Below are 24,972 nucleotides of genomic sequence, written 5' to 3' on the forward strand. Positions count from 1 at the left end.
TTTAGCAGGTGTGCGTACGTACGTCATTACCACGTAATGCATGACGTCCTTTGGTAATGGATCAAGAAATTAAGGCGATCAGGATATATAGTGAAATTAAAAAAAAAAAAAAAAAAATCTATACGTTGTAAACGAACTTTTGAGCCGCTTAACAATCTTTCGCTAATTACTTTCGATTTGAATTGTAATTCCATTATGAATTTAAATTAGGATCTAACTTATGGTTAAATTCTGACTTGAGGAAGCGCTTCTGACCGATTGTCGTCTAGAAAACAATTTTCCGATTACCCTTCCTATACATACATGACACATACAATGCACCAGCTTCCGCGGATCATCTATAGTGTCAGATATTCACATGGACAAGTAAACATCGCCGCCGCTTCAAAACAAAAGCTTATCCACACAAACGAAAGGCTTATCCACATTCTCGTGTGATTGTGTTTTGCTGTGCACCATCTACCTATGTCCTACGCTTTCAGTTTCAACAAAATAATTATGTATGATCTCACTTTTAAAGAGGAATAATGATATTCTCTCTCAAGTTTTCAAGTAAAGATAGACATAAAAACTCTCCAAAAAATATTGCTAACCATATATATTTTTTAGACGACATTATAAATAGTTATGGTATAAATCAACCCATTTATTTTCAAGGTACCAATCTCGATGATATCATGATCAGAAGCTGTTTGCCATCAACCCATATATTTTCCATCATTCTTGTTCCTATATATAGTATAGTAGGAACTAGGAACTAGGAACTAGGAAGAGATTAGAAAATGGCTTCTAACATGGAGGATAGTATGATCCCTGAAATGGAAATGGAGATAATTAGGAAAGATTTGCTCAGAAAGTCTGTGAAAGGCGAATGGGCAGGAGTTATTGACATCTATGAGAAGCACCCTCATGCCCACAAGGCAAAGCTCACAAGGAATGAGGACACAGCATTACACATGGCTGTCTCCAATGACAAACAAGAGACTGTAAAGCAACTTATGAACATAATTTCCAGTCATCATGAAGAAGGCAAAGAGGCACCTGAAATTAAGAACAGGCAAGGGAATACCCCTCTCCATGTTGCTGCATCAATGGGGAGTGAGATTATGTGCGAGAGCATAGCAGGAACATGTCAACTTGGTTCATCATTTATAGCTGCTCGTAATTGTAAGGGAGAGACTCCCCTTTTCTTGGCAGTGCTATGTGGCAAAAAAGATGCATTCCTTTACCTTCACAATCTCTGTCAGAAGTATAAACTTAATGGCTATGACTTTTCATGGCGGAGCGATGATGATGACACTATTCTTCACGCTGCCATTACTGTAGAACGTTTTGGTAGGTATTATAACATCGCATTTAGACATCTGATCGTTTAGTTGTACTTCGTTTATTCTCAGTCACTTTCTTCTTGCAATAGAGATTTCATTATAGAGATGTTAGAATTCACGTTGTCTACATCCTAATTTATATATAATATATATATATTCTAAAACATGTATTTAATTTAATTTGCACATGGCAGATTTGGCATTTCAAATAATTCACTTGTACCCAAAACTAGTAGACTCCATCAATAAGCAAGGATTCTCTCCTCTCCATCTGCTAGCCGACAAGCCTTCCGCTTTTGAAAGTGCAACTATATTTGCATTAATCGCAGATTATATCATTTACAGAGGTAAGGATTGCTAAATTTTTTTTATGCATTAAGTTTATTTTAATCAGTGTATTGAATTCAATCATCTTTAGTAGTCACATCGACTTATGCGTAATATTTTTTAGTGGCTGCATAAGTCAATCACTTAAATGGAAACTCAGTTTAATTAATATATATATATATATATATATATATATATATAACAAATGAACCGCGCAAACGTACAACTTATTAATTAAGATGTTATTGAGAAACAAGGGTAGGAGTTCTTGATTGCTTAATTGCTAGCTGTAATGTTCTAATAGAAGGCCCAAATCACATAGTCTATACTCTAAAAGGACTAGTCAATAATATATTTAGAGTCTTATTGGAACCTTATAAATAGCAAGAACTTCTCATTCGCAAGCAATGTGAGATCCCATACATCACCTATCCTTATCCATATCATATTGGTTATTACACTAGCTACTGCCAAAATGCATTTTACAACAAAAATAGTAAAAGATCTTAGAATACATAAATTAGCCACATGGACAAATATGTAGGATCGGAGCACATGCAGATATTATAATTAAATTAATGTTTAAAGCAATATATATGGCAATTAATATCCGTATTGTAAGGCCAAATTTTGAGACAAAAAAAATAAATCTTCATAGGAATATAGAGAGTTCCATCTTGATTAATTTTTAAAATTTGGATGTACCTTTCGGAAATACACGTACTTCGACTAGGGAAACCGTATGTTCACATGGCCTCCTTTATGCATCTCTTTGTTGTTTTTTTTTTTTCTAAGTTACAAAATTCTTAAGATAGCGGTCTATTATATATATATATATATATATAATATATATATATATAGCTCCATTATCTTGATTGCTCTTTATTCATGGAGTTGGCTTGACATAACAAAGCTTTTCATTATTATGATCATGTGTATGCTATGTGCTAGTGATTAGACAATTAATCTTTTCTTAAATTCTAGTTACTATCAGATCAAAACAGAAACGAGGGCATACAAACTTAGAGAATCCTGAAATACAAAATGTTCCACATGAGCGAGGACATCAAGGTAAACATAGTCTACCGAGAAAATCTATTTGCTTATTAACACATCAAAGACGTTACTGAAGTTGAATTCTTCTACATCAGTTAACATAAAAATGTATTTGCATTTTAAATCTTTTATTACTATAATCGATTTAACAATAAATGGAGTGTTTACTCACAATTTTGTAAATAGGAGAACTCTATTCTATTTATAAGTAGGTGTTTTGATGAAAGGGATTTCTTTATCTTCTTTCTTTAGGGTGGTGGGGGGAAATGTAACTACCCTATTAAAAATAGCTTATCCATTGCTTAAAAAATCTAAGCTAATGATAAATGGTGGATTAGCCATTATTTTAGCACTATCGATCCTTCCAAAATTTCTCAATGAACAATGACATGCATGTGTAATCCAAACTTAATACCACTAGTGTTCATTCGTATGCTTCATGACATTTATTCATGCTATGTGACAGATATTCATGGCATGGCTAAAAAATCCCAAATATAACAATCATATAATTATAGCATGGTTCACTTATATGAAATTTACCATTTTATAGACTGTAATACACTAAGAGTAAGTTAGAAGCTAACTTATAAATTTCTTCATGCACAAAAATAGAACGGGCTGAAATTATAGATATTCTAAGGTTAGAAATTCTCATTTAACGTTGAAAAACAAAACTTACTAGTTCTAGAGCTTTATTTGTAAAATTGCCCATTAACTCTTGGAAATTTACAAATAGATCCCTAAACTTTCAAACATTACCAACGGCCCAAACTTCACCAAATTTCATATACTTCAAGTATTTTCCATTCTAAGTCCATCAATGAACTTAGAATTGGCAAAAACACACATCTAATATAAGACCCCTGCCATGGTCGAAACTTATAAACCCTATTTTCCCTTTATGTGATTTTTGGATCCTTGTTGCATACCATTTACACTCTGATCCGAATTTTATGTTTGACCAACATTAAAATACTAGTTTAGTAACATGTTAAGACACCATCCATACAATCATAATGCCATATACTTGTCATGTGAAGCAAACAACTCAAAACATAAAAATCATGCAACCTAAAACCTTAGTTTGGCATTTCTAGCATCTCTCTTGCAATTGACTTCAAGAACCTTAATAAAATCACAAAACCTTTCTTCTATCATTCTAAGCACTCATCCCTAGTTGACAATATATAACATCAAGCAATAAAAGTTCAAGATAACACAAGATAAAGATCAGTTTTGTGCCCTATACCCTAAACTGATTCTTTCATGCTTTGTTTTAGGCTATATTGACTAGATCCATAGGTAGCATGCATGTTTTCATGAGCTAAATCATTCACACACTTCATATACATGTCCTAGTTAGGTCTTAGTATCATTTTACAACATATCATAACAAATTCCAACATTAAAAAAAGCAACATACCAAGATCCTCAAAACATGCATCAAACAATATATCCTTGCATGTTCATCAAAACTCAACCTAAAAACCAAATAACAAGGCTCAAAATCCAACTCATATCATAGATTCAACTCTCATTAGAAAGAGTTTATAGGATCCAATCAGGGATCTAAGATTCTAGAGTTCAAAGAATCAGCTTAAATAAAGGATTTCATGCTTAAAGGTTTCGGTTTTCATCACCCTAACGAAGCATGCAAACTTTTCTAATAAAGCCTGTTGTGCTATTAATAAATCAAAATATTTTCACTCCAACAAAATACTAACTTTATTAGAACCGATATATTTGGGATCAAACAATACCTCAATACAAAATTCCCAAGGCATACAAAGCATGCTTTGTAATGCCCCGTTCCCGCATGGGGTCAGAGAGTTACCTCTTATCACTTAAACTCACATTCTAATAATATATTTATAGACTCCAAATTCTCAATATCATATAAAAATTTTGATTCAAACTAATTTCCTCAATTTAATCAATCTCCCAAAATGCCAAGTCATTAGTACACAACAAAAATTCTTAACAAAAATCACCAATACTCATGGAAACCATCTTTGCTTAATCCACTATGATTAAAACTATCTCACCTATACTCCATAATCTTGATCCTCAGTTGAAATATCAAAATCATCTGAAAAATATTGTTGAGATAAAGGGTGAGTTATCAACAACTCAGTAAGCAGAGAACATATACTAGTATGTAAACATGAGCATTTATAGAGTTTGGAATGCAAAACAAAATATTTACTTTCAGAATGCAAAATCAGAACATTTGCTTTTAGAATGCAGAATCAAAACATGTTATCAAAATATCAGAGTGAAGTTTTCAAAAAACATCTTATTCAAAAATCCTTTGGCATATCAAAAACTGAAACATCATCGTCATATCATATCAGAGCATCACATCGAGACAGATACCATGTTTAACCCCCGTGATATTGTTATAAACCACCATTATACCTGTGGCAGGGCCGTATGCCACTATTATACCCATGGTGGGGTTGTATGCCATTATTATACCCATGGCGGAGCCATATACCATGTTTAACCCCTGTGGTAGGGTTATAAACCATCATTATACCTGTGACGGAGCCGTATACCACTATTATACCGGTGGTGGGGTCTTAACAGAGATAGAACAGAAGCAACATCAAAACTGGATCATATTCAGATACAAAATCAGAAATTTATGCTAAGGTTTTCAGATGACACATCATATAAAAATAGAGCAATGAACAGATTTAAATCATTTCACATATTATAAAACCAATTCGGAAAATCCTTGCATTACATACACAAATTTTCATAAACTTCATACTCGCTCTTTTTGCATAGTTCAGAAACAAAATGAACAAAATTAGCTCATGTCTACACCAATCATGGCAAAAAATACTTTCTCTTATACATATTTCATGCATATGTAGAACACATATCTGAGATAGTTTTCAGATTTCTTTTCAAAACAAACATGCATATTTTCAAAATCAACATCGTTTCATTTTCTTTGTATGCAAAGTCTATTATAGGAACCTCGCTTACCTGAACTTCTTAACTCTTATGAATCTTTTCACTATTGTGTCGAATGAATATCAATTGTCACCTATACAGAATACTAAACGCTACTAAGCTTCTAAAAACACTTGTTAAACCTCACCATTTACTTAAATTCATATTACGAAAATAGTTTTGAAAAAATTATTTAGCTATCAGAAATCTAACAAATTCTCATCAGTCAAAGTATATTCTTAACTTATTATATTATAATTTTATCAAATATGGCTAAACAACTTAAATTCATTTAAAAAATTATCTCAATCATATTTAAAACTCATATATCTAATAACTATTATTGAAATTATAATTAGTACTGCTAACATATAATGTAGCAGGAAATCGAAAATTTCTTAAACAATAGTAATTCATAAAATATCTTTAATAATACTTATATTAAAAATCATTGCAAACAACTAATAATATCTAATTTAAAACCATACACGATTTATTTCATATAATAGGCTTAAAATGTTTGAAATAAAAGATCAAATACTTACAATTCACTAGCAAAATCAAATTGTAAAAATTTATAATAAGTAATATAATTAAAGTCTTTAAATATTTTCTGTGAAATCAAGTTTATGGCTAATATTTTTATTAGAATAAGATCATGCCTAATTTAAAAATACCAAAAAAAAAAACCTAAATTAAAATAATACATTAATCTCTTAATACAATAAAATAAAGTTCATTAAAAATCGTTGACATAGTTTTTGAAAAATACAACGAATCTAATTTAAACATCAAGCTCATATGAAATCAGCTCATTTAAAATATTTCATCAGTTTCTGAATTATAATTGCCAATCTATACTTTTAATTTACAACCTAATAAAATAATTATATCGAATTTAAATAATATAAATAGCTGCAAAATCATTTAGTAAGATAGACTTAAATCGGTTTTAAAGTATTTAGAATTAAAATCTTATTATTTACTACTGAAATTAGTTGTAAAATATTTAGTAATTTAATTTGAATACATAAATATAAATTCTTATATTTCAAACAAAGCCCACTTAAAACAAGTTTAATGTAAAAACCAGTCCTATATGAAACCATCTAAAATGACAAGGGCGTTATAGAAAAATAAAAACATGAACATGCATGTGCTCTTTGGGTATGGCTGGAAACAGGAAATACGTGAAGCAAAAGTGAAACGAACCTTGGACCAAAACTGTGCAATGCAGGAGACAAACTCACAGAGAGAGGATGAGAGGCGCGACGGGATAGTGAGCTGGGTAGAGGTCGATGGTGGTGAGCAAGGCGACATGTCATTGGAAGATAGAGAGAGAATGATGAGAGAGAGAGAGAGAGAAGTGAGATGTTACCAAGAGAGTGGTGGCTTGGGGTGGCGGCAGATCGTGGAGTGGCACGTTGGTGGCGGAAGGGTTGTTAGTTGGCATTGTTAAGCTTCACTGACATGTCACGGGGCTGCAAAATTGAGGTGGGGGAAAGTGGTTTTATTGCTCTGTTTCAGAGGTAAAAAACTGGGGACATGCAGTGGCTTGAACGGTGGCTTGATGGTGTAGGGGCAGTGCGGTGGATGAGTTCTTTGTTGCACCAAGGTAGAGCGAAAACTTCTGTGGTGGTCTTGCTGGCAATTGGGTTGTGGGGAAGAAATCGAGAGAGGGAGGAGGCGTGAAGGAGACTCATGGTGTCGCAACATGGGTTGGTTCAGGGGTGAGTGGCTGATAGTGCTTGAACAAGGCTGGGCTTCACGGTTGTACCAGTGGCTTCCGTCAAGAAGGTTGGTGGGTATCTCAGGTCCACGTCGGCAGCAACTGCTTCGTAGTGGTTTTCTGGTGGCGGTACATGTGGTGCAGCATGGCATTGCATGGTGTACGGAATGATTGTTGGAGGAGATTCACGGTGTAGAGCTATTGGCTAATTTTGTCGTGCAGTGGCAGTGGCAATGGTAGTGAACTGTGGTGGCTGCATGGCGCTCGGCGTCTCACTGAGTGGCGTTCGTGTGACTTTTCATGGCATGGGCATGCTCTGTTATGTGAGTGTAAAAATAGAAATGTGTTGTTCTGGTTGTTCCGTGCAACAGTAGTTTTTGTTTGGACCTAACGAGGTCGACAGTGCTATTGGTGGGTGCGATGCAAATCGACTTCAACGTGGGGGCTTGTTCCAGAGGAGGTGGTTTGTTGCGAAGAAATATGAAAGGGGCTTCTATGCGTTCAATGCCGACGATTACAAACTGATAACATGCATATCCATGATTTATGAAGAGGAACAATATGACACGGGTATATTCCACTACGTTCATTCTATTAAAGAATAATAGATAAAATAATAATAACAATAATATATGATAAAATAATTGAAATTTGATAAAATTCATAACAGTAATATATGAGAAAATAAAATATTTAAATAAATTACTAAAATAGCAAGCCCATAAAAATATTCGATATCGGCCAAAATATAATTTGGACCCACAATCAATATAAAAGAAATACTTGAAAATTTCTTGGGTTCTTCATTTGTATAAAACCCTTAAAAAAAAAAATTTCAAGAAACAGCTTGGTGCTGGACCTGGGTGTTACAAGCTAACCAAAACATCATGTCCATACCAACAATATTCAGCCATCAAAACTTTGAGGAAAATAAACTAACACACTACTAATAAGATCATGACCTAAGGTAACATAAAATAGAAGAGATGAGGTTAGAAGACTAGACTTACAAGTTTTGAGTATTCAAGAGAAAACCTAGCACCTTCCCCTCAAAGTTCTCACTCTGGTCGTTCTCTAAAATGCCAAAGTATGAAAGTTGGCCTTGTGTGTGTAAGTTAACCGAAATGGTATGAGGGACTGACGATAGGAGAAGAGGAAAGGCTGACTTGAGCTGGTTATGGTAGGTCATGCTAAGTGGGAGAGCTTGCTTGCAAGCTTGGACAAAGTATTGGGCGATTTTGGGCTAAGTGCTGGCCGAATGTGTGGGGTGATGGAAATGAGTGATGTAGCTGGAGTTTAAGTACACTATTTGGGCTGACATGAGGGTACAATTTGGTCATGGAGTGGTCAATCAATGGTGTCTTTCTTGTGGGAGGATCCAAGTGATGGAGGCCATTTGGTTGAAGAAAAGACTCTAACACCCGACTACACCTATTTCGGGTTTAGTTGGGGTTTCTAGCTTCAACTCAATTAGGGTTGGTCAATGGAAGGTACCATGGTATAAGAGAGTGGATGATAGTGTAAGAGAAGTACTCGGAGTGAGATGTAACCCGAGTAGGCTAATTTGGCATTTGGGGTTTCAGTTTCTCTAATGGGGTTTGGGGTCTCAAACTTTTGAGAGCTGGCCAAGAGAGTACATGGTTGGTTGGAAGAGTGTGGTAGGTGTAAGAAGGGCATGGTCATGTAAGAGAGCATGTAGTTTGATTGATTCTGACTCAATCTCTTTACATAAGTGTACTTCAATTTACATGTATAAAGTGAATTCCAAATGGAGGGTGGTGATGATGCCATGTATCCAATGAGATTTCCTAGTGATTCTATGCTAATTTGGACATCCTACATGGCGATGTAATGTCTGATTGGTCACTAACACTCTTGATTGGCCCATGTCAACCGAAAATCTCAAAACTTGTTAATTGCTCCATAAAATCCTAAGAATTCCTACGAGTCTAGTGGTGCAATGTTTTTCATCTAATTATGATCTTAAGTGCCTCAATAAATAAATAAGGCGATTTGTTCTCTTAGCATATCATAATTCGACTAATGCTGACAAACTAAAACTTAACCGATTGTTCGATCCATGAAATCCAACTAGGTTTTTTAGACATACCTCGAGTTCAAAGAAATTCCTTCATCTTATATTTTTTCTTTTCTATATATGATTTTTCTAAGAAATGTCCACCTATCTTTTGAGCTTTATACTCCTACAAAAAATAGTTAGTTTGTGCCCACCACCACCTCCAAGATGAATTTTTGGATATCCATTGCTCCCATAACTTGGATAGGTTGTTTAATGTACCACTCTATTGTTTTAAAATGATGAACAAAGAAATGAACCAACAAAGATTGAGAAAGTTATCATGATTTAATCTTTAATCTCAGATGTCCTTATAACGTAGAACTTTGGTGAAGTTTCTTTTTTAGGTATTACAATGAATTACTTCTCTTGTATAAGCTCCCGAGCAACACATACGCTACAATAATCACTACAAGAAAAATAAGTATTTGTTACAGATTATTTGCGACGATAATAACTATTTGCGATAAAAACAGACTTATTTTAACAGGAAATAGTTATTTTCGTAGGAAATAGCTGACCACAAATAAGTAGTTTTCTTGTAGTGAATATTTCTCATTGTTTGTATAGTCGCCAAACATGGGATGGAAAAAACTTCTTTGACTTATACATATGCATGTTAGTATATAACCCACAGAGCTACCACTTGTACTAAAAAGTAAAAAATAATTCAATATCTATATTTACGATGTGAATTGTGTGGGGTATGGAGCTTAATCACTAAGGAAGCACGCTCACACTATTCAACTCTTTTTATACATCAGACACTAGCCATATATTTTCTTCCACCCATATAACACTCTAGTTTAATTCTTTAAATCCAAATAATTTGTAAAAAAAAAAAGTATATGGGTGTATTGTACAATATACTTGTATGCGATGTGCATTCATTTGTCATTTGTAAAATTATGAATATAGTCTTCACATGGTTTTCTCTATATCACAAATTCTAACAGTTCCCAAACAGAAGCATAAATGGGTCACCCAAGTCATGAACGAACTTGTAGAACGTACTTTAGTATATGAACTAGCAAGAGGGACGAACCCCGACATGATTATTAGGTTTGAGATGCTGGGGGATCGAAAAACTCCAATCTTTGGGAATAATAAAGGTATTCCCCTATCCTTCTTAATCCTTTTTCATTAGCTCATAAAGTTTACTATCAAGTGATGTGCAAGGATATTTATTTAAAGATAGGGTAAAGGGTTTCTAGGATACTAAATTGCTAGTTATGCATTGAAGAATGACGGGATGCATAAGATCATTGACAACATATATGACAAGACATTTACATATACGCATATTGTCAATGGATACTTATGTTTGTTAAAATAAATAAATTTCATTGTTATTATGTCCATTTTAGTCATTTTCATGCATGTTTATGTAGTTGGCTTAATGTTGGACTAGTGTAATGTTATCATTGAGTCATTTTGAGTGCTCACTAAGGTAAAACATTAAAGATGGAAGGTTCTAGGTGGCTTCGTTGATAGACCCACAAATTTTCCCTTCTTGCTCTCTTAGACTCTATACATTTTGAGGACTTTTCCTCTTCTTTCTATGGGGCTGCATCTTCCATGTGTTACACAAAAAAAATCCGCTTAAACAAAATTCTCTCTATCTTATTTCATATGTTAACATAGTGGTATCAAAGTAAGGTTTGGATCAAAAGTTGGCTAGGTGTGAAGATTTGAAGTGGGAAAACAAGCATTGAAGAAGACAACAACAATGACACGTAGAGAGAATCAAAATATGAGAGCCCAACACTATCATTTATTCTTTTCAATGGAGAAAAATATGGTTTTTGTTATGTGAATATGAGAACTATTTTTATTTCATATGATTTTTGGGAATATGTGGGAAGATGGGTACGAAGAACCGGTGGATGCTACAACTTTGACGAATGCTCGAAAGCAACAATTGAAGAAGCATAGGAAGAAAGACGCAAAAGCCTTAGGCCCTATTTGGATGTTGAGATGGTTTCATTTCATCTCATCTCATTTTATCTCATCTCAACATCTAAATAATACTCAAACACTATTTTCAATTTCAAATTTTTAGCTTTTTCTTCTAATCATTACAACTTTCCTAAACTTTCAAACAAAACACAAAAAATAATTCAGGTTTTTCAAATCACAAAACAAAAATTGTATTAAAAATTATATTATAACAATATTTTAGCTTTACAATATTTTTATTTAACCTTTTCTTTTTCCTTTGCCAAAACCCCATAAAACATCTTAACTCAAATTATTTCATTACTATTGATAAAGTATTTCACTACTATAAACATATTTCTCATCTCATCTAAACATTCAAACGAGGCCTTAACCTTGATTAAACAAGGTGAAAATCTTTCTAAGGATCATCAATGCAATCAAAGAAAAGGAGCATAGAGGCACATTGAAGGTAAGAACTATAATACTTCAATCATTGAGAACATATTTTGAAAATATAAAGATGGAAGAAATGGAGTTGTTGAAAGTCTAGTTTCTTTAGACTTATAGAAGTTTTGAATCAAATGAAGATATATGAAGAAAATATTTTGGCCAAAAAATTGTAAAAAAAATTAATTAGTTTGCAGGATAAGTGTGAAGAAATTAATAAATTGACTAGTTGAGTGTTGAAGAGTTGATGGATTCAATTAAAACATCTGAGCAAAAGATGAGTAGGCGCTCCAAAAAATCAATTAAAAATGCATTTCAATCTAAATTCAATGTTAATTCAAAAAATCAACATTGAGTTTAGATTCATTTAAAAGTGAGTCTTCTAGTAGTGGAAGACATGAAAGAGGAAGATAAATGAGTAATTTTGATAGAAGTGGAAATGTGGAGTCCACTCAACGAAAATGTGGAATTTGTAAAATAATTAATCATATTGATAAAGATAGTTGATTTCCAAAACAACCTCAATGCCATAATTATAAAAATTTTGGACATATTAAAAAAAGTGTCGGCTTGAAAACAATGAACAAGCAAATGTTTTTGAAGACCAAGTGTGAGGACTGTGCCAAAGCAAGGGAAAGAGACCCCTTCCCATGGGCAAGGTGCCATGGAAGATTAGGCAGCGGTCAGGCAAAGTGTAGGTGGTCAAAAATAGGGCGAACAACACTATGTAGAAAGTCTGGCTGACACATCCCAGCACATAGTGATAAAGGACATTTCACCCCATGATTAACAAGTAAGGATTGTGCTCACCATACTCGAGCGAGAATGAAGAGCTGAAGATGCTGGTAGTTCTGGAAAAAGACGATCCCTAGTAAAGAACGAGCTACGGACGAAGGGTGGGCAATGGTCAAAGGACGACTAGCGATCAAGGATGGGACCGATTCAGATGTGAGGAATTTTTGGGATTATGAGGAGATGCTCAAAGGTGGCAGGTGTTGTATGCTGAGGTGCATACTCCATTTGAGACATCACGTTTGGAGTGAGCCTACAAATGAAAAATATTACAAACCTACAAGCCATATCATTTGATCTCAAAGGTATGATCCGGCGCTATTTGAGAGACCCTTACTAGAGGAAGGCTGCGGGATTGGACCCAAGGAAAGCCATAGGAATGTGCATGCCTTGATCCATTAGTCATTCGAAATATACCATTCTTCAAGTCTAGAGGACGAATGGACATCTAAGATCAATAACTCCTATTCAAGCGTATCAGAATAATGTCAGAAGGACACCTGATGGTCTCGTCCTATAAAAGGATTTGGACAATGGACAAAATCTCACTTTTGAGATCGTAAAGTGTTGGATCTTCTTTGGAGCCAGATCTTCAAAGAAAGCATGTGACTTCAAGGGTGTGACTGAGGGCAGCGCTAGCGCCAACACCACCGTAGTATCTTTTAGGTAGGTTAGTTATAAAGATTGTACGTAAAATGTAGGATAAATGTTTGTGAGTGTGGTTATAAGACTAGGCTTTGCATATTCTGTGAATTCCCTTTTCTACATGAAAATAATATATATTTTCTCCATTATGTTCATGGACTATCTTCATATTGTGATTTTGAGATGATAGGTTAATGCTATTTGGGTGTGTGAGTCTTACTGTGTTTGGTCATTGTAGATGGGTAGAGAAGTCCATGCACTATTCCTATACATGTTACCACGAGTTTCATAGGGTAGAGGGAGTCCCCGTGAAGATTGGAGTGGAACGTTTTCATATTTGTCTCACTTAATAAATGGGTAGAGAGATTCCCTGGGTTGATCATGTGTGGTGTCTTCGAGTCGATTGAATGGGTAGACTGATTTCCCAGGTTAATCATGTGTGTTATCTTTGAGTGTGTTGACCAGGTTGAGCAGTTTCACATGTAAGATGATTTAAAACTGGTGGATCTGGTTGCACATTAGCCGGGTAGAGAAATTTCTTGCATCGAATAGTGGAGTGATTTCCTTCTTTATATCATAAAATGAGATATGATGAATTTTATGTGTTTGATAGGAGGGTGATTCTTCGTCTTGGTGATAATAACACATACTTAAGATCTGCTTAGAGGGTAATTCCTCACCATGCTTATATATTGTGTTTTACTCAGAGGATGGTTTATCGCCATAACTATGAATACATGTGTTTTTGCCCAGAAGGTGAAGCCTTGCCTTGAACAAATATAATATGTGTTCATGGACTATTTACAAGAAGCGGTGTAGGCACATTTATTTGCATTTTCTCTGATTAGTGGTATTGTCTTAAAAGTATAACCTACCTATGGTTTCGTTTATCGCAACCGTAGGCCTTGATGCAAACATAGCCCAAGAGGAGTTTCCCGAAAAACAAAATTGATCACACCCAAGTTCTAGAAACTGAGGCCTGTCTTCAGTAGTTGTTGTTTATATTTTGATAAATGTACTATTTAGTTAGGCGACAAACCATGTTCAGTTTGTCATACCTGGACATAAGTGATGAACAGATGTTGCTGTATAATATTATTTGAGAAGTAACAGTGACATGTGGACATTATTATTATTAATGGACGAAATTTTTACTGCTTTAGACCTTTGGTACAGAAAGTATTTAGTCTTTGACTAAACCTTTACTTATTTAATTTGCTACGACTTAACCTTCTTACAGTGTATTTGGTCCATTTGTTGGAAGTTCAAATAAAAATGAAAAGTCAAAGAAAGATATTTGTTAGGTAGTAACTTTATTAGACTTTGTGATTTTTAGATTTATTAGCTCTGATACAAACCCGCGGGAATGGAATCCCTTGAACCCACAATCAATTTGAAAACTCACCCAAGAAAGCCAAAATCAGGTCAATGGATGGAAAATCTAGACCCGATGAGAACTCGTTTCAAGAACCTAGATTATATTAAAATCTAGATCCATTGAATAACCTGTCTCAAGAACCCAGATTACAAGGAGGAACGCCACAAAGGTTGTGATTTATCTTTGATAAGTTCAAAAGTTCAATCAAGAACAAGAGGAGTGAAATTCAACTCACAATGAATAAATTCATTAAATTTCATCAACTAATTAAAAAGAGGCTACAAAGAGTATTTAAAGCAAAACCTAATTAAAACCCTAGACAAAATAAAGCCTCTTCTTCCAAAACTACCCCTAGATGAATAGTGTCATGGCTGCAGTAACTCAATACAGTACCTCTTTAAACCCTAGTTCCTAAAAAGTAACTTTCTGAATAAGTCCTTGACCCAAATACAAGGCCTTCCCAAAAACCCTAGTTCATAACAAATAAGATATATGTGGGCTAAGCATCCTCAAGCCCAATTATTTTAGACAAATTCCTATAACTAATAAAATAAGCCCCTTTAAAGAAATAAACATGTCCAAGGCCTTCAATCACATAATCATAATAATAGGCCCTAATTTATGTTGCATTCTTCCATAGCCTGTATCCCGTGGATGATCACTGGATCTCCTTCTCTCAAGCCCATCTTGAATATTAGACTCGTCCGAAGTGAATTGCACTAATCCTTGCATTACTTCCTTGATCTTCTTAGCTCTTGATCTTGTAATTGGCTCATCTGGAACTTGCGAAGGATCTTTAAGACTAGATCCACCTTGGTTCCCATCAATCTCTTGAGTGCTATGTGTAGGGTGATTGATTATTAGTCACCTTTGTGCATTTTGTAATAATAGCATTGAATGCTGTGATGACTTTTGTGTCGAGAATTCCCTACATAAGGGATCATGCTATGTACGTTTGATACAAGCTAGAACCAAAAGAAATCCATGAGCTTATCTTTCTCTTCAAAAGGTGTTTGAGTAAGAGGGGTGATATAGTTTGTAAACTTATCACCCGTTTATTTTGGTATTAGTTTGTAAACCGAATACCAACAAATTGGTATAAGAGCTAGTAAATTCCTAGCATTGCAGTCATGGCCTCAAATATGGTGCAAATCCAAGTTCCTAAATTAAAAAACTGAAAAATTATGAGAAGTGGTGCATCCAATTCAAAGCGTTGTTTGGATCACAAGATCTCTTAGAGATTGTTAGTATTGGGTTCGTTGAGCCCACTTCAGAGCAAGAAGCCACCTACACTACAGATCAGAAAGCCACTCTCAAGGACCAAAGAAAGAAGGAAAAGAAGGCTTTGTATCTCCTTTATCAAGGATTTGATGATTCAACGTTTGAGAAGGTCGCTGAAGCTTCAACGAGCAAAGTAGCTTGGGACACCTTGAATGCAATTTTCAAAGGTGTTGATCGAGTGAAGAGAATTCGCCTTCAATCATTAAGGGCAGAATCTGAAACTGCCGGTATAAATAAAAGAGAAAATGTCTCTTATTATTATTTTGGATTACTTGTAATCATGAATGAAATGAAGAGAAATGGCAAAAAACTTGAAGATGTCCGTGTCATGGAAAAGATACTTCGATCCCTCACACCCAAATTTGAGCACATGATGACGACAATTGAAGATTCAAAAGACTTGGAGACTATAAGTGCAGAGGAGCTGCTGGGATCTCTCCGAGTTCATGAACAACGCATTCTAAAGAATGCAAGCTCCACATCTCTCAAGCAAGCTTTGGAGGCAAAATTAAATCTTGAAAAACTCAAGGGAGGTCGTGGACAATGGAATTCAAGACATGGTGGTGCCAGTTACTGTGGTCGAGGTCGAGGACGCGGTGACACAAATGATCATGGTTCGTCTCAAGAAAGGAGAGATTTCTCTGATCGACGAAAGCATAATGTCCAGTGTTACAACTACGGAAAATATGGACACTATGCCTCAGAGTACAAGCAAAAGAATGATGACCATGTCAACCTTGCTGAAGCATCAAGTAGTGAGAGTAAAAATTCTACTCTCTTATTGGCACATAATGATTCCAGTGGTCAACATGATACTTGGTATCTTGACTCTGATGCAAGCAATCATATGTGTGGAAGAAAATATTTTTTTGTTGAACTCAAAGAAGTAGTTTGCGGAAACGTGAGCCTTGGAGATTCCTCAAAACTAGCTGTTGTAGGTAGAGGAAAAGTCTGAATCTTCCCGAAAAATGGCAAGGAAAAATTCATTTCTAATGTTTACTATGTCCCAAGTATGAAGAGCAATATCCTAAGTATTGGCTAGCTTCTCTAGAAGGGATATATTGTACAAATAGAGAATAATTCTCTCTCTCTCTCTCTAAGTGATACAAATGGAAGGCTCATTACATGTGTTCAAATGATGAAGAACCGTATGTTCCCTTTGAACCTGAATACGAAGATCGAGAAATACCTCATTGGACTCATTAAAAATGAGTCACGGCAGTGGCATTTACGCTTTGGCCATCTTCACTTCAATGGCCTGAAGCTATTATCCTCTGGTAAAATTGTGCATCGTCTACCACAAATTGTTTCAGCAAACCATGTCTATGAAGGATGTGTACTTGGTAAGTAGTCTTGACTCTCTTTACGAAGTTGTACGACAAAGAGGGCAAAAGCACCATTGCAATTGTGCACATTGATATTTGTGGGCCATTGGATCTCATATCATTTGGAGTTAACAAGTACTTCATTACCTTCATAGATGATTTCAGTAGAAAATCATGGGTTTATTTTCTCAAGGAGAAATCTTCATCCTTAGCTGTTTTCAAGAACTTTAAGGCGCTTGCTGAAGCGGAGAGTAATTGCAAGCTTGTAGTTGTTAGATTTGATCGAGGGGGTGAGTACACATCAAATGCATTTCAAGACTTTTGTAGAGAGAAAGGGATCATACATCAACTCACTGCTGCCTATACCCCACAACAAAATGGGATAGCGGAAAGGAAGAATCGCACTATTCTTGACATGACGAGATCCATGCTAAAAGAGAAAGGATTGTCAAAGCAGTTTTAGGCAGAAGCTGTAGCATGCTCGGTGTATTTGCTGAACCGGTGCCCAACAAAGAGTGTCAAGAACATGACAGCTCAAGAAGCATGGAGTGGATAAAAACCTAGTGTTGCACACCTTCGAATTTTTGGATGTGTTGCATATGCTCAAATTCTTGAAGCAAAAAGAAGGATTGATGGTCGAGGTGAAAAATGTATTTCCGTCGGCTATAGTGAGGAGTCAATGGCATACAAGCTCTATAACCCACTAACAAATAAAGTAGTGGTTAGTAGAGATGTTGTCTTTAGTGAAGAAGAAGCATGGAATTGGAGCAGTAAAGATGCGAACAAAGAAAATGTTGTCTCAGATGAATCCGAAGTGCAAATGCCAATTGTGACACCGTCTTCCCCACCAACATCTCCTCAACCTGTTACACCCTCTTCAACAAACAATAGTCCTACATTTGGTTCTTCATTTTCTAGTGACAATAGTAACGGAGGAATTCCAACTCCTATCAAGATGGGAAGTCTCAGAGATGTCTATGAACGTTCAAAAGAATAAGAAACCAATCTTTCTGTTTCTATGTAGATCACGAGCCTCTAACCTTCCAAGAAGCTGTTGAAGAAGATTGTTGGAGATCAGCAATGGAAGAAGAAATCCATGCGATTAAGAAAAATGACACATGGGAGTTGTCGGGACTCCCACCAAAGAAGAAGACGATTGGTGCCAAATGGGTGTACAAGATCAAGCAAATTGCAAATGGCAATGTTGATCGATTCAAGGCAAGGATTGTAGTTAAAGGCTATGAACATAAATATGGAATTGACTATGAAGAAGCCTTTGAGCCAGTTGCTCGACTTGGCACAGTGAGATTGTTGATCTCACTTGCAGCTCATCATAGTTGGAAGATATACTAACTGGATATTAAATTAGCTTTTCTCAATGGAATAATTGAGGAAGAAGTTTATGTGGAACAACCAGAAGGTTTTATTTCACAAGGAGAGAAAGATAAGGTGTATCGTTTGAAGAAGGCTTTGTATGGCCTAAAGCAAGTACCATGAGCTTGGAATGCTCGTATTGATGATTATCTTCAACAAAATGGATTTATCAAATGTCCATATGAGCACTCTGTCTACATGGTTCCATTCAAAAGAACAAAGCAAAACTTGTAAGAAAAGGGTATAGTCAATAACCTGGAATTGATTTTGAATAAACATTTGCACTGGCGGCTCGGCCTGATATTGTTAGTGCTCTTGGTATTTTGACAGCACTAAAATGTTAGTTTTTGCATCAAATTGATGTGTAATTAGCCTTCTTAAATGGAGTTTTAAATGAGAAAGTTTATTTAGAGCAACTACAAGACTTTGTAGAAAAATGAGAAGAGACAAAAGGTGTACAAGTTGAAGAAGGGTTTATATGGCCTAAAATAAGCATACGAGCATGATATAGTGAGATTGATGCTTACTTTAATGAAAAATGCATTGAAAGAAGCAAAATTAAGCCAATCTTATATGTCAAGACACAAGGTACAACCGGTATTCTTATTGTCTTTTTGTATTTTGTTGATTTGGTGTTTACCCGTAGTAATGAAGAAATGTTTAATGATCTTAAATTGGAGGGGGTGAAAAATTATGAAATGAGAGATTAAGTTTATTGCATTACTTCTTGGGCATTAAAATTTATCAAAAATAAGAGAATGCTTTTATTTGCCAAAAGAAGTATGCAAAAACTCTTCTTGAAAAATTAAAATGATGAATTGCAAATCGGTTGCAACTCCTTTGGTTCTAAATGAAAAATGGATGGAAAAAATGGACGTAAAGAAGTGGATGCATCTATTTATAGAAGCTTATTGTATTTGATGGCTACAAGATTAGATATTATGTATGCTACAAGTGAGAAGAATGTTGATGCAAAATTGATTGGATTTTGTGATAGTGATTGGGTCGTGTATGTTGATGATAGAAACACTTATGAATCTGGATTTTCATTTAGTTATGGTGTATTTTTCATGGGTATCCAAGAAGAAACAAAGTGCAACACAATCTTCCTTTGAGGTCGAATATATTTAGGCATCATTAGCAACTTCACAAGCACTAAGAAGAATGTTAGAAGATGTTAGTGAGGAAAGTAGAAGCTAGTACTCCACTTTCTTGTGATAACAAATTCGCCATTGCTATGACAAGGTCAGACAAAGTATATTGCAATCAAGCATCGCTTTATTAGAGGGGCCGTGGATGAAGAAGAGATTCAACTGAAGTACTATGGCAGAACTAAAGATCTACAAGCGGATATTTTCATCAAGCATCTTCCAAGAGATAAATTTAATTATTTGAGAGAAATGTTTGCTATCATAAAAGGCATTAAGGGAGAGTGTTAAAATAAATTAATGTCATTGTTATCATGTCCATTTTAGTCATTTTCTTGCATGTTTATATTGTTGGGTTAATATTGGACAAGTCTAACGTTGTTATGCAGTCAGTTTGAGTGCTCATTAATGTAAAATTACATTAATGGTGGAAGGTTCTAGGTGGAGTGGCGGATAGACCCACCAATTTTCCCTTCTTGCCCTTTCAGAATCTATGTTTTTTGAGGTTTTTTTCTTCTTTGAATGAGAGTACATCTTCAGTGTGTTAGACAAAATAAATTCCCTTAAACAAAATTTTATCTATCTCATTTCATATGCCAACAGTTTTTGCATATGGAGATCCTTATTCAAAGTGGAATCTACTATAACACCATTGTTTAGTTGATATTGCTAAGATTAAAACAGAAATGATATAACCTAAAATATCATCTGTTTATGATGGTTTCACTTGTAAGTTACACATGTCTTTGTAGTGGATAGTTCTATATGATATTGTACGAGATAAAAGAAGAAAAGAAATATTCCGACAATATTTTTGTACAATTAATGAAGAAAGTGAAGATGATAAAAATAATATAGAAACTCTCTATAATGACATATGAACCAAATGAAAGTGATCTTGTGCAGCATAGTAGCAAGTTTTATGTGGATAGAAAAGTCACGGTTAATCCTCTACCAATGGTGGATAAATATAGCAATACCTTCACCATCATTTATCACTAAGTCTACTTTAACCCTTATTCTATTGATTGTGCGAGCATAACACTAGTTAGGCCTGATTTGGTTATACAGTTCAAACTATCTCATTTTATTTCATATAATCATTATAATTTTATCAAATTCCCACATAAAACATAATAAATAATTCAACATTTTTAAATCTCAAAGTAAAAATAATATTATAACAATATTTTATTCAACTTTCAATTTTTATTTCATCTCATCTCATCTGTGTAACGAAACGAAGCCTAACACAATGAACATAGCTATACCATGTCATCACAATTAACATTTGCTTGTTGAGTGTGCTGACGTGGTAGTGTCCCACGCCACGTCAGCCCGTGCATTTATCAATTCCTTACGTATAATGACTTTGTGGTTTATATAGTTTCAATCGCAAGGGAGACACCCATACTAATTGCAGCAAAAAATGGTATTACCAAAATGGTTGAGAAGATCCTCGAAAATTTTCCCGAGGCTGTATATGACTTGGATCCAAGCATGAAGAATATTGTGCTATTGTCAGTGGAGCATAAGCAATGTGACGTTTATGAGCTCTTACTCAACAAGAAGAAGAAGAAAGTTATTCCCGACAGTGTTTTTTGGGAGGTTGATAAAGAAGGCAATACTGCACTGCATCTCGCTGCAAAGGTAGCAAATTCTAATACATGGCCAGTTCCAGGAGCCGCATTCCAAATGAATTGGGAAATCAAATGGTTTGAGGTACGTATGGGTTCCAATATATTGTGTCTGGCCAAATAGTAGTAATAATTCTTGCTATGATTATGTGTATATGTAATTAATACACAATTTCTGTCTCAACCTTTGATTATCCTTAATGATTGAAAAGAGATTCGTAATAACACTCATTTCCCAAGATTCATATTTAAGTTACCTTTCAATCAATGCGTGCAGCATGTACAAAGGTCCATGCCAGAATGGTACCCTTTTCTCTGCAACAAGGCAGGTGAAACACCAAGGGAGGTCTTCACCAAATCACACGAGGGTCTTGTCAAACAAGGACAAAAGTGGCTGACCAGCATTTCCGAGCAGGCATGCCCGATTGCAACAGGTCTCTTTGTCGCTGTTGCATTCTCCACATCATCCAATGACGGATTCAATTTTAAAGACCCTAAATTACAAGGAGTAGTAAGACCGTCTGCATTTAGTTACTCACTCCTCGTACCCGCAGCCTCCTTCTTCTTTTCAGTGGTAGCAGTGTTCTGTTTCCTACTGATGATCTGCTCGTCTTACAGTGAAAGCAGCTTTCGCACAGGCAACAGATTGATGGTGTTTCTTCTGGGGTTAGCTGCCTTTTACTTATCTTTGCTTAGTACTTTGGAATCTTTCTCTCTTGGACATTTCTTAACGGCCATAAAAGAGCTAGACACATCTAACTATTTACCTCGCTATATGACATTAGCGGTGGGGTACTATACTCTAGTACTAATAATACCGATGCCATTCTACCTTCACATGGCATGGGCATTCTTTCGCGGGCCGCATACTATGAAATTAGTGATTCCTGGATTTTTTCCTACCAAGAATTAGTCAGTAATTCCATTTCTAGCTAGCAGCTTCTTCAAGAGTTTGGTGATTCGGGCTTAAAAAAAATCGATAGATCAACTCCTTTATGCAATTCCTAATGATTAAGTGGATATGTGTGTTGTATTTCATTAATCTATACATCTGGTTATTTTGAATGATCATATTCTCTCATCTGCTTATGTAAGTTGTTTTCCATGTTAGATCTCAAGAACTTATTTTAATTATGTGTTCATCTCCATACGTGGCCATTGTGTGTTTATCTTGATCTTATTTTCTCGAGCTCTATTGTTCATACCACTAACTAATTTAAGTGATTATAAGCACTTCCTTTATTTTAGAAAATACTTATCTCTCTAGTTTTTCAAATGGATGTAGGTATTTTCACAAACATGGTAGATTGGTGCGATTTACAGATGATTATAAGCACTTCCTTTATTTTCACAAACATGGTAAATCTTTCTTATCATAATTAGAATTTGCATTTGTTCTATTGTGATGTAGGTATCATAACTCGTTTAGTAAACACGATAAGTAGACATAAGTTATAACTCATTTAGCACATACCACATGCTGAGATTCTTGTCAAGTGATATCAATACCGACTTGACTTATCATGAGTTGCAAAACCTATTTTTTCTAACTATACGGCTAGCTTTTTATCAAATGGTAACACATCAAATTTGACTGCTAGGTTAGTCAAGTCATGTAAATTCCCAACTTAACAACTAGGTTTGTCAATATATGAAAAGGCAAAAAACAACGATTAAAAAAAGTAAATGTAAATGTAATCATGTAATCATTTTATTTGCGTAAAACATGTAAATGTAAGAGTAACATTAATTGTAACACCCAGACCCAAAATGGGTATAGTTGAACTTTAGATTTTATTTATTTATTTATTTATTGGAGCTTGATGTTTTAAGTTTTTATTTTACGGACTTGAGTAGTGATTTTTTTTATTTTATTTTTCTGCACACGTTTATTTATTTGTTTTATTTATTTTTATTTTTATTTTTTTCCGCATGTATCACTTTGTGTTTTTTTTTTTTTTATTTCTCTTTCGGTCTTTATTTTTTTCTGTAAGTTTGTTTTTCTCGTGCACGTCGTGCATGCTCTCGCTCAAACCATCTTCATCCGCGCTCACGTCTCCCTCTCTCGGCTCTCTAGGGTTTCACCTCATATATATATAGACACTCGTAGTTTTTTTTTTTCCATCCTATTAGAAACTGCCCAGACTCTAGCCGCCGCACCACCTTGGAATCGCAAGCCCAGCCTCCATTCCCTCGGTTGCATGCACTCCCATACCGAGAGTTACCCCACGTAAGCCAACCCTCCGTCGTCCCTTTTACCGCCACCAGTGCACCCTCGTAAGCCTCTGATCAGCTAACCATCTCCACCGTGCACCGACCAGAATCCAAACGAAATCGACGCAACCGTGCATGCTTTGCATCTCCACGGATCACAACTCCACCTTGCCGTGCATCACCTTCTCTTGGCCATCACTGGAGTCCAGCTTCTCCGCCATACTCGACCTGCACCACCACCAGAGTGCTGAGAAACAACCATCTACAAAGTGAGTCGAAACTCCTCTGTTTTGAGTCCGAAAAACAGAGCATTTTTTTCCAGCCACCTTGAGCAGCTGAAAACACCCTCCACCGAAAGCTCCTCCGCGCTGTGCCCCCTCAGAAACTGCCAGGGGGGACGTCTCATCACCCCTGTCCGCCGCACGCTGCCTCTGTTTCCCCGGTAAGCTCATGCCATTTCGGGTTGGTGTCTCCGTTCTCTCGGTATCTACCTCACTTTTCCCTCACCGTGTGCCTCTCTCACTCGTCTCCCTCTCTTGCTCTCGCAGCCAGTGACCAGGTGCCACCCCCCTTTCGCCGTAGCCAACCACCAGCTCCACGCCGTCGTGCCCCCACCTCTCCGTAAGTGCTTCAGCTGCACTGTGTGGAGTTTTCTTTTACGGCGTGTATATATATATATGTATTTGTATGTTACGTGAACTATAGGATGTATTATTACATTTTTACCCCTTAAAGCATAACTCTAGATTTATTGTTCGGGTGTTTAATTTTGTGAGTTTATATTATGTACTTTGGATTTTGAAATCATGGGTTTACAACGTGAACTGCATGTATTTTCATAACAAAATATTTTTTTTATGAAAATATTGATAAATTCTTGGAGTAATTGGTAAATGCAAAATCTTATTTTAAATCCTTTTAAAAGAATATTTTTTTGATTTAAATAAAAGTATGATCATCTGCTTATAATGATTTCGATATAGTTACGTTATTTTTAGTTTTATAATTTATAGATAAATTGGAATTTAATGTTTTAGTCGGAGTTATTATGTTGGATATTGATGAGTTAGAAAGTGATGTTGGTATATTAGGAATAATGAGAATTTAGGTTTTTGAGGAATTAAAATAGGTTATTTTAGCATTTTAGGTTTAAATATTAAGATACGTAATTAATTGGAAATTTATGAGAAGTACGTGATTATTTTATAGGTGACGATTAATTATTATCCGACGCTTTTGAGGAATTTCGAAAAAGCTAAGAAGTCCAGGTAAGCGGGATTCCTATGCTAGACTTTGCATTTAAAAT

At 35.3% G+C, this 24,972-nt stretch overlaps 1 protein-coding gene across 4 annotated transcripts; it reads left to right on the top strand.

Moving 5' to 3' along the window:
• Window positions 1–637: 637 nt before the first annotated feature.
• Window positions 638–24,912, top strand: LOC109022261. 4 transcript variants are annotated; one of them, XM_035693049.1, is made up of 8 exons: window positions 638–1,335; window positions 1,523–1,675; window positions 2,640–2,727; window positions 10,430–10,596; window positions 21,203–21,537; window positions 21,730–22,118; window positions 22,738–22,811; window positions 24,876–24,912. In XM_035693049.1, exons 1-8 carry the CDS (start codon window positions 783–785, stop codon window positions 24,884–24,886), a joined length of 1,770 nt encoding a protein of 589 aa, XP_035548942.1. In that variant the 5' UTR covers window positions 638–782; the 3' UTR covers window positions 24,887–24,912. The 4 variants fall into 4 exon arrangements, with proteins under 4 accessions (XP_035548942.1, XP_035548940.1, XP_035548941.1 ...); XM_035693047.1 differs by lacking the exons at window positions 22,738–22,811; window positions 24,876–24,912 and having other exon boundaries at window positions 21,730–22,524; XM_035693048.1 differs by lacking the exons at window positions 22,738–22,811; window positions 24,876–24,912 and having other exon boundaries at window positions 2,640–2,726; window positions 10,441–10,596; window positions 21,730–22,524.
• Window positions 24,913–24,972: the final 60 nt, after the last annotated feature.

This window comes from Juglans regia, chromosome 8 (assembly GCF_001411555.2).
Source record: "Juglans regia cultivar Chandler chromosome 8, Walnut 2.0, whole genome shotgun sequence".
NCBI lineage: Eukaryota > Viridiplantae > Streptophyta > Magnoliopsida > Fagales > Juglandaceae > Juglans > Juglans regia.

What these genes read in the sequence shown, in the direction of transcription:
- LOC109022261 (XM_035693047.1), top strand. Translation starts at nt 783, where the DNA reads ATGGCTTCTAACATGGAGGATAGTATGATCCCTGAAATGGAAATGGAG. An exon ending in CATGAGCGAGGACATCAAGG is followed by an intron (nt 2,728 to 10,429) that starts TAAACATAGTCT and finishes CTCTATATCACA; the next exon opens with AATTCTAACAGTTCCCAAAC. An exon ending in AATCTTTGGGAATAATAAAG is followed by an intron (nt 10,597 to 21,202) that starts GTATTCCCCTAT and finishes TGGTTTATATAG; the next exon opens with TTTCAATCGCAAGGGAGACA.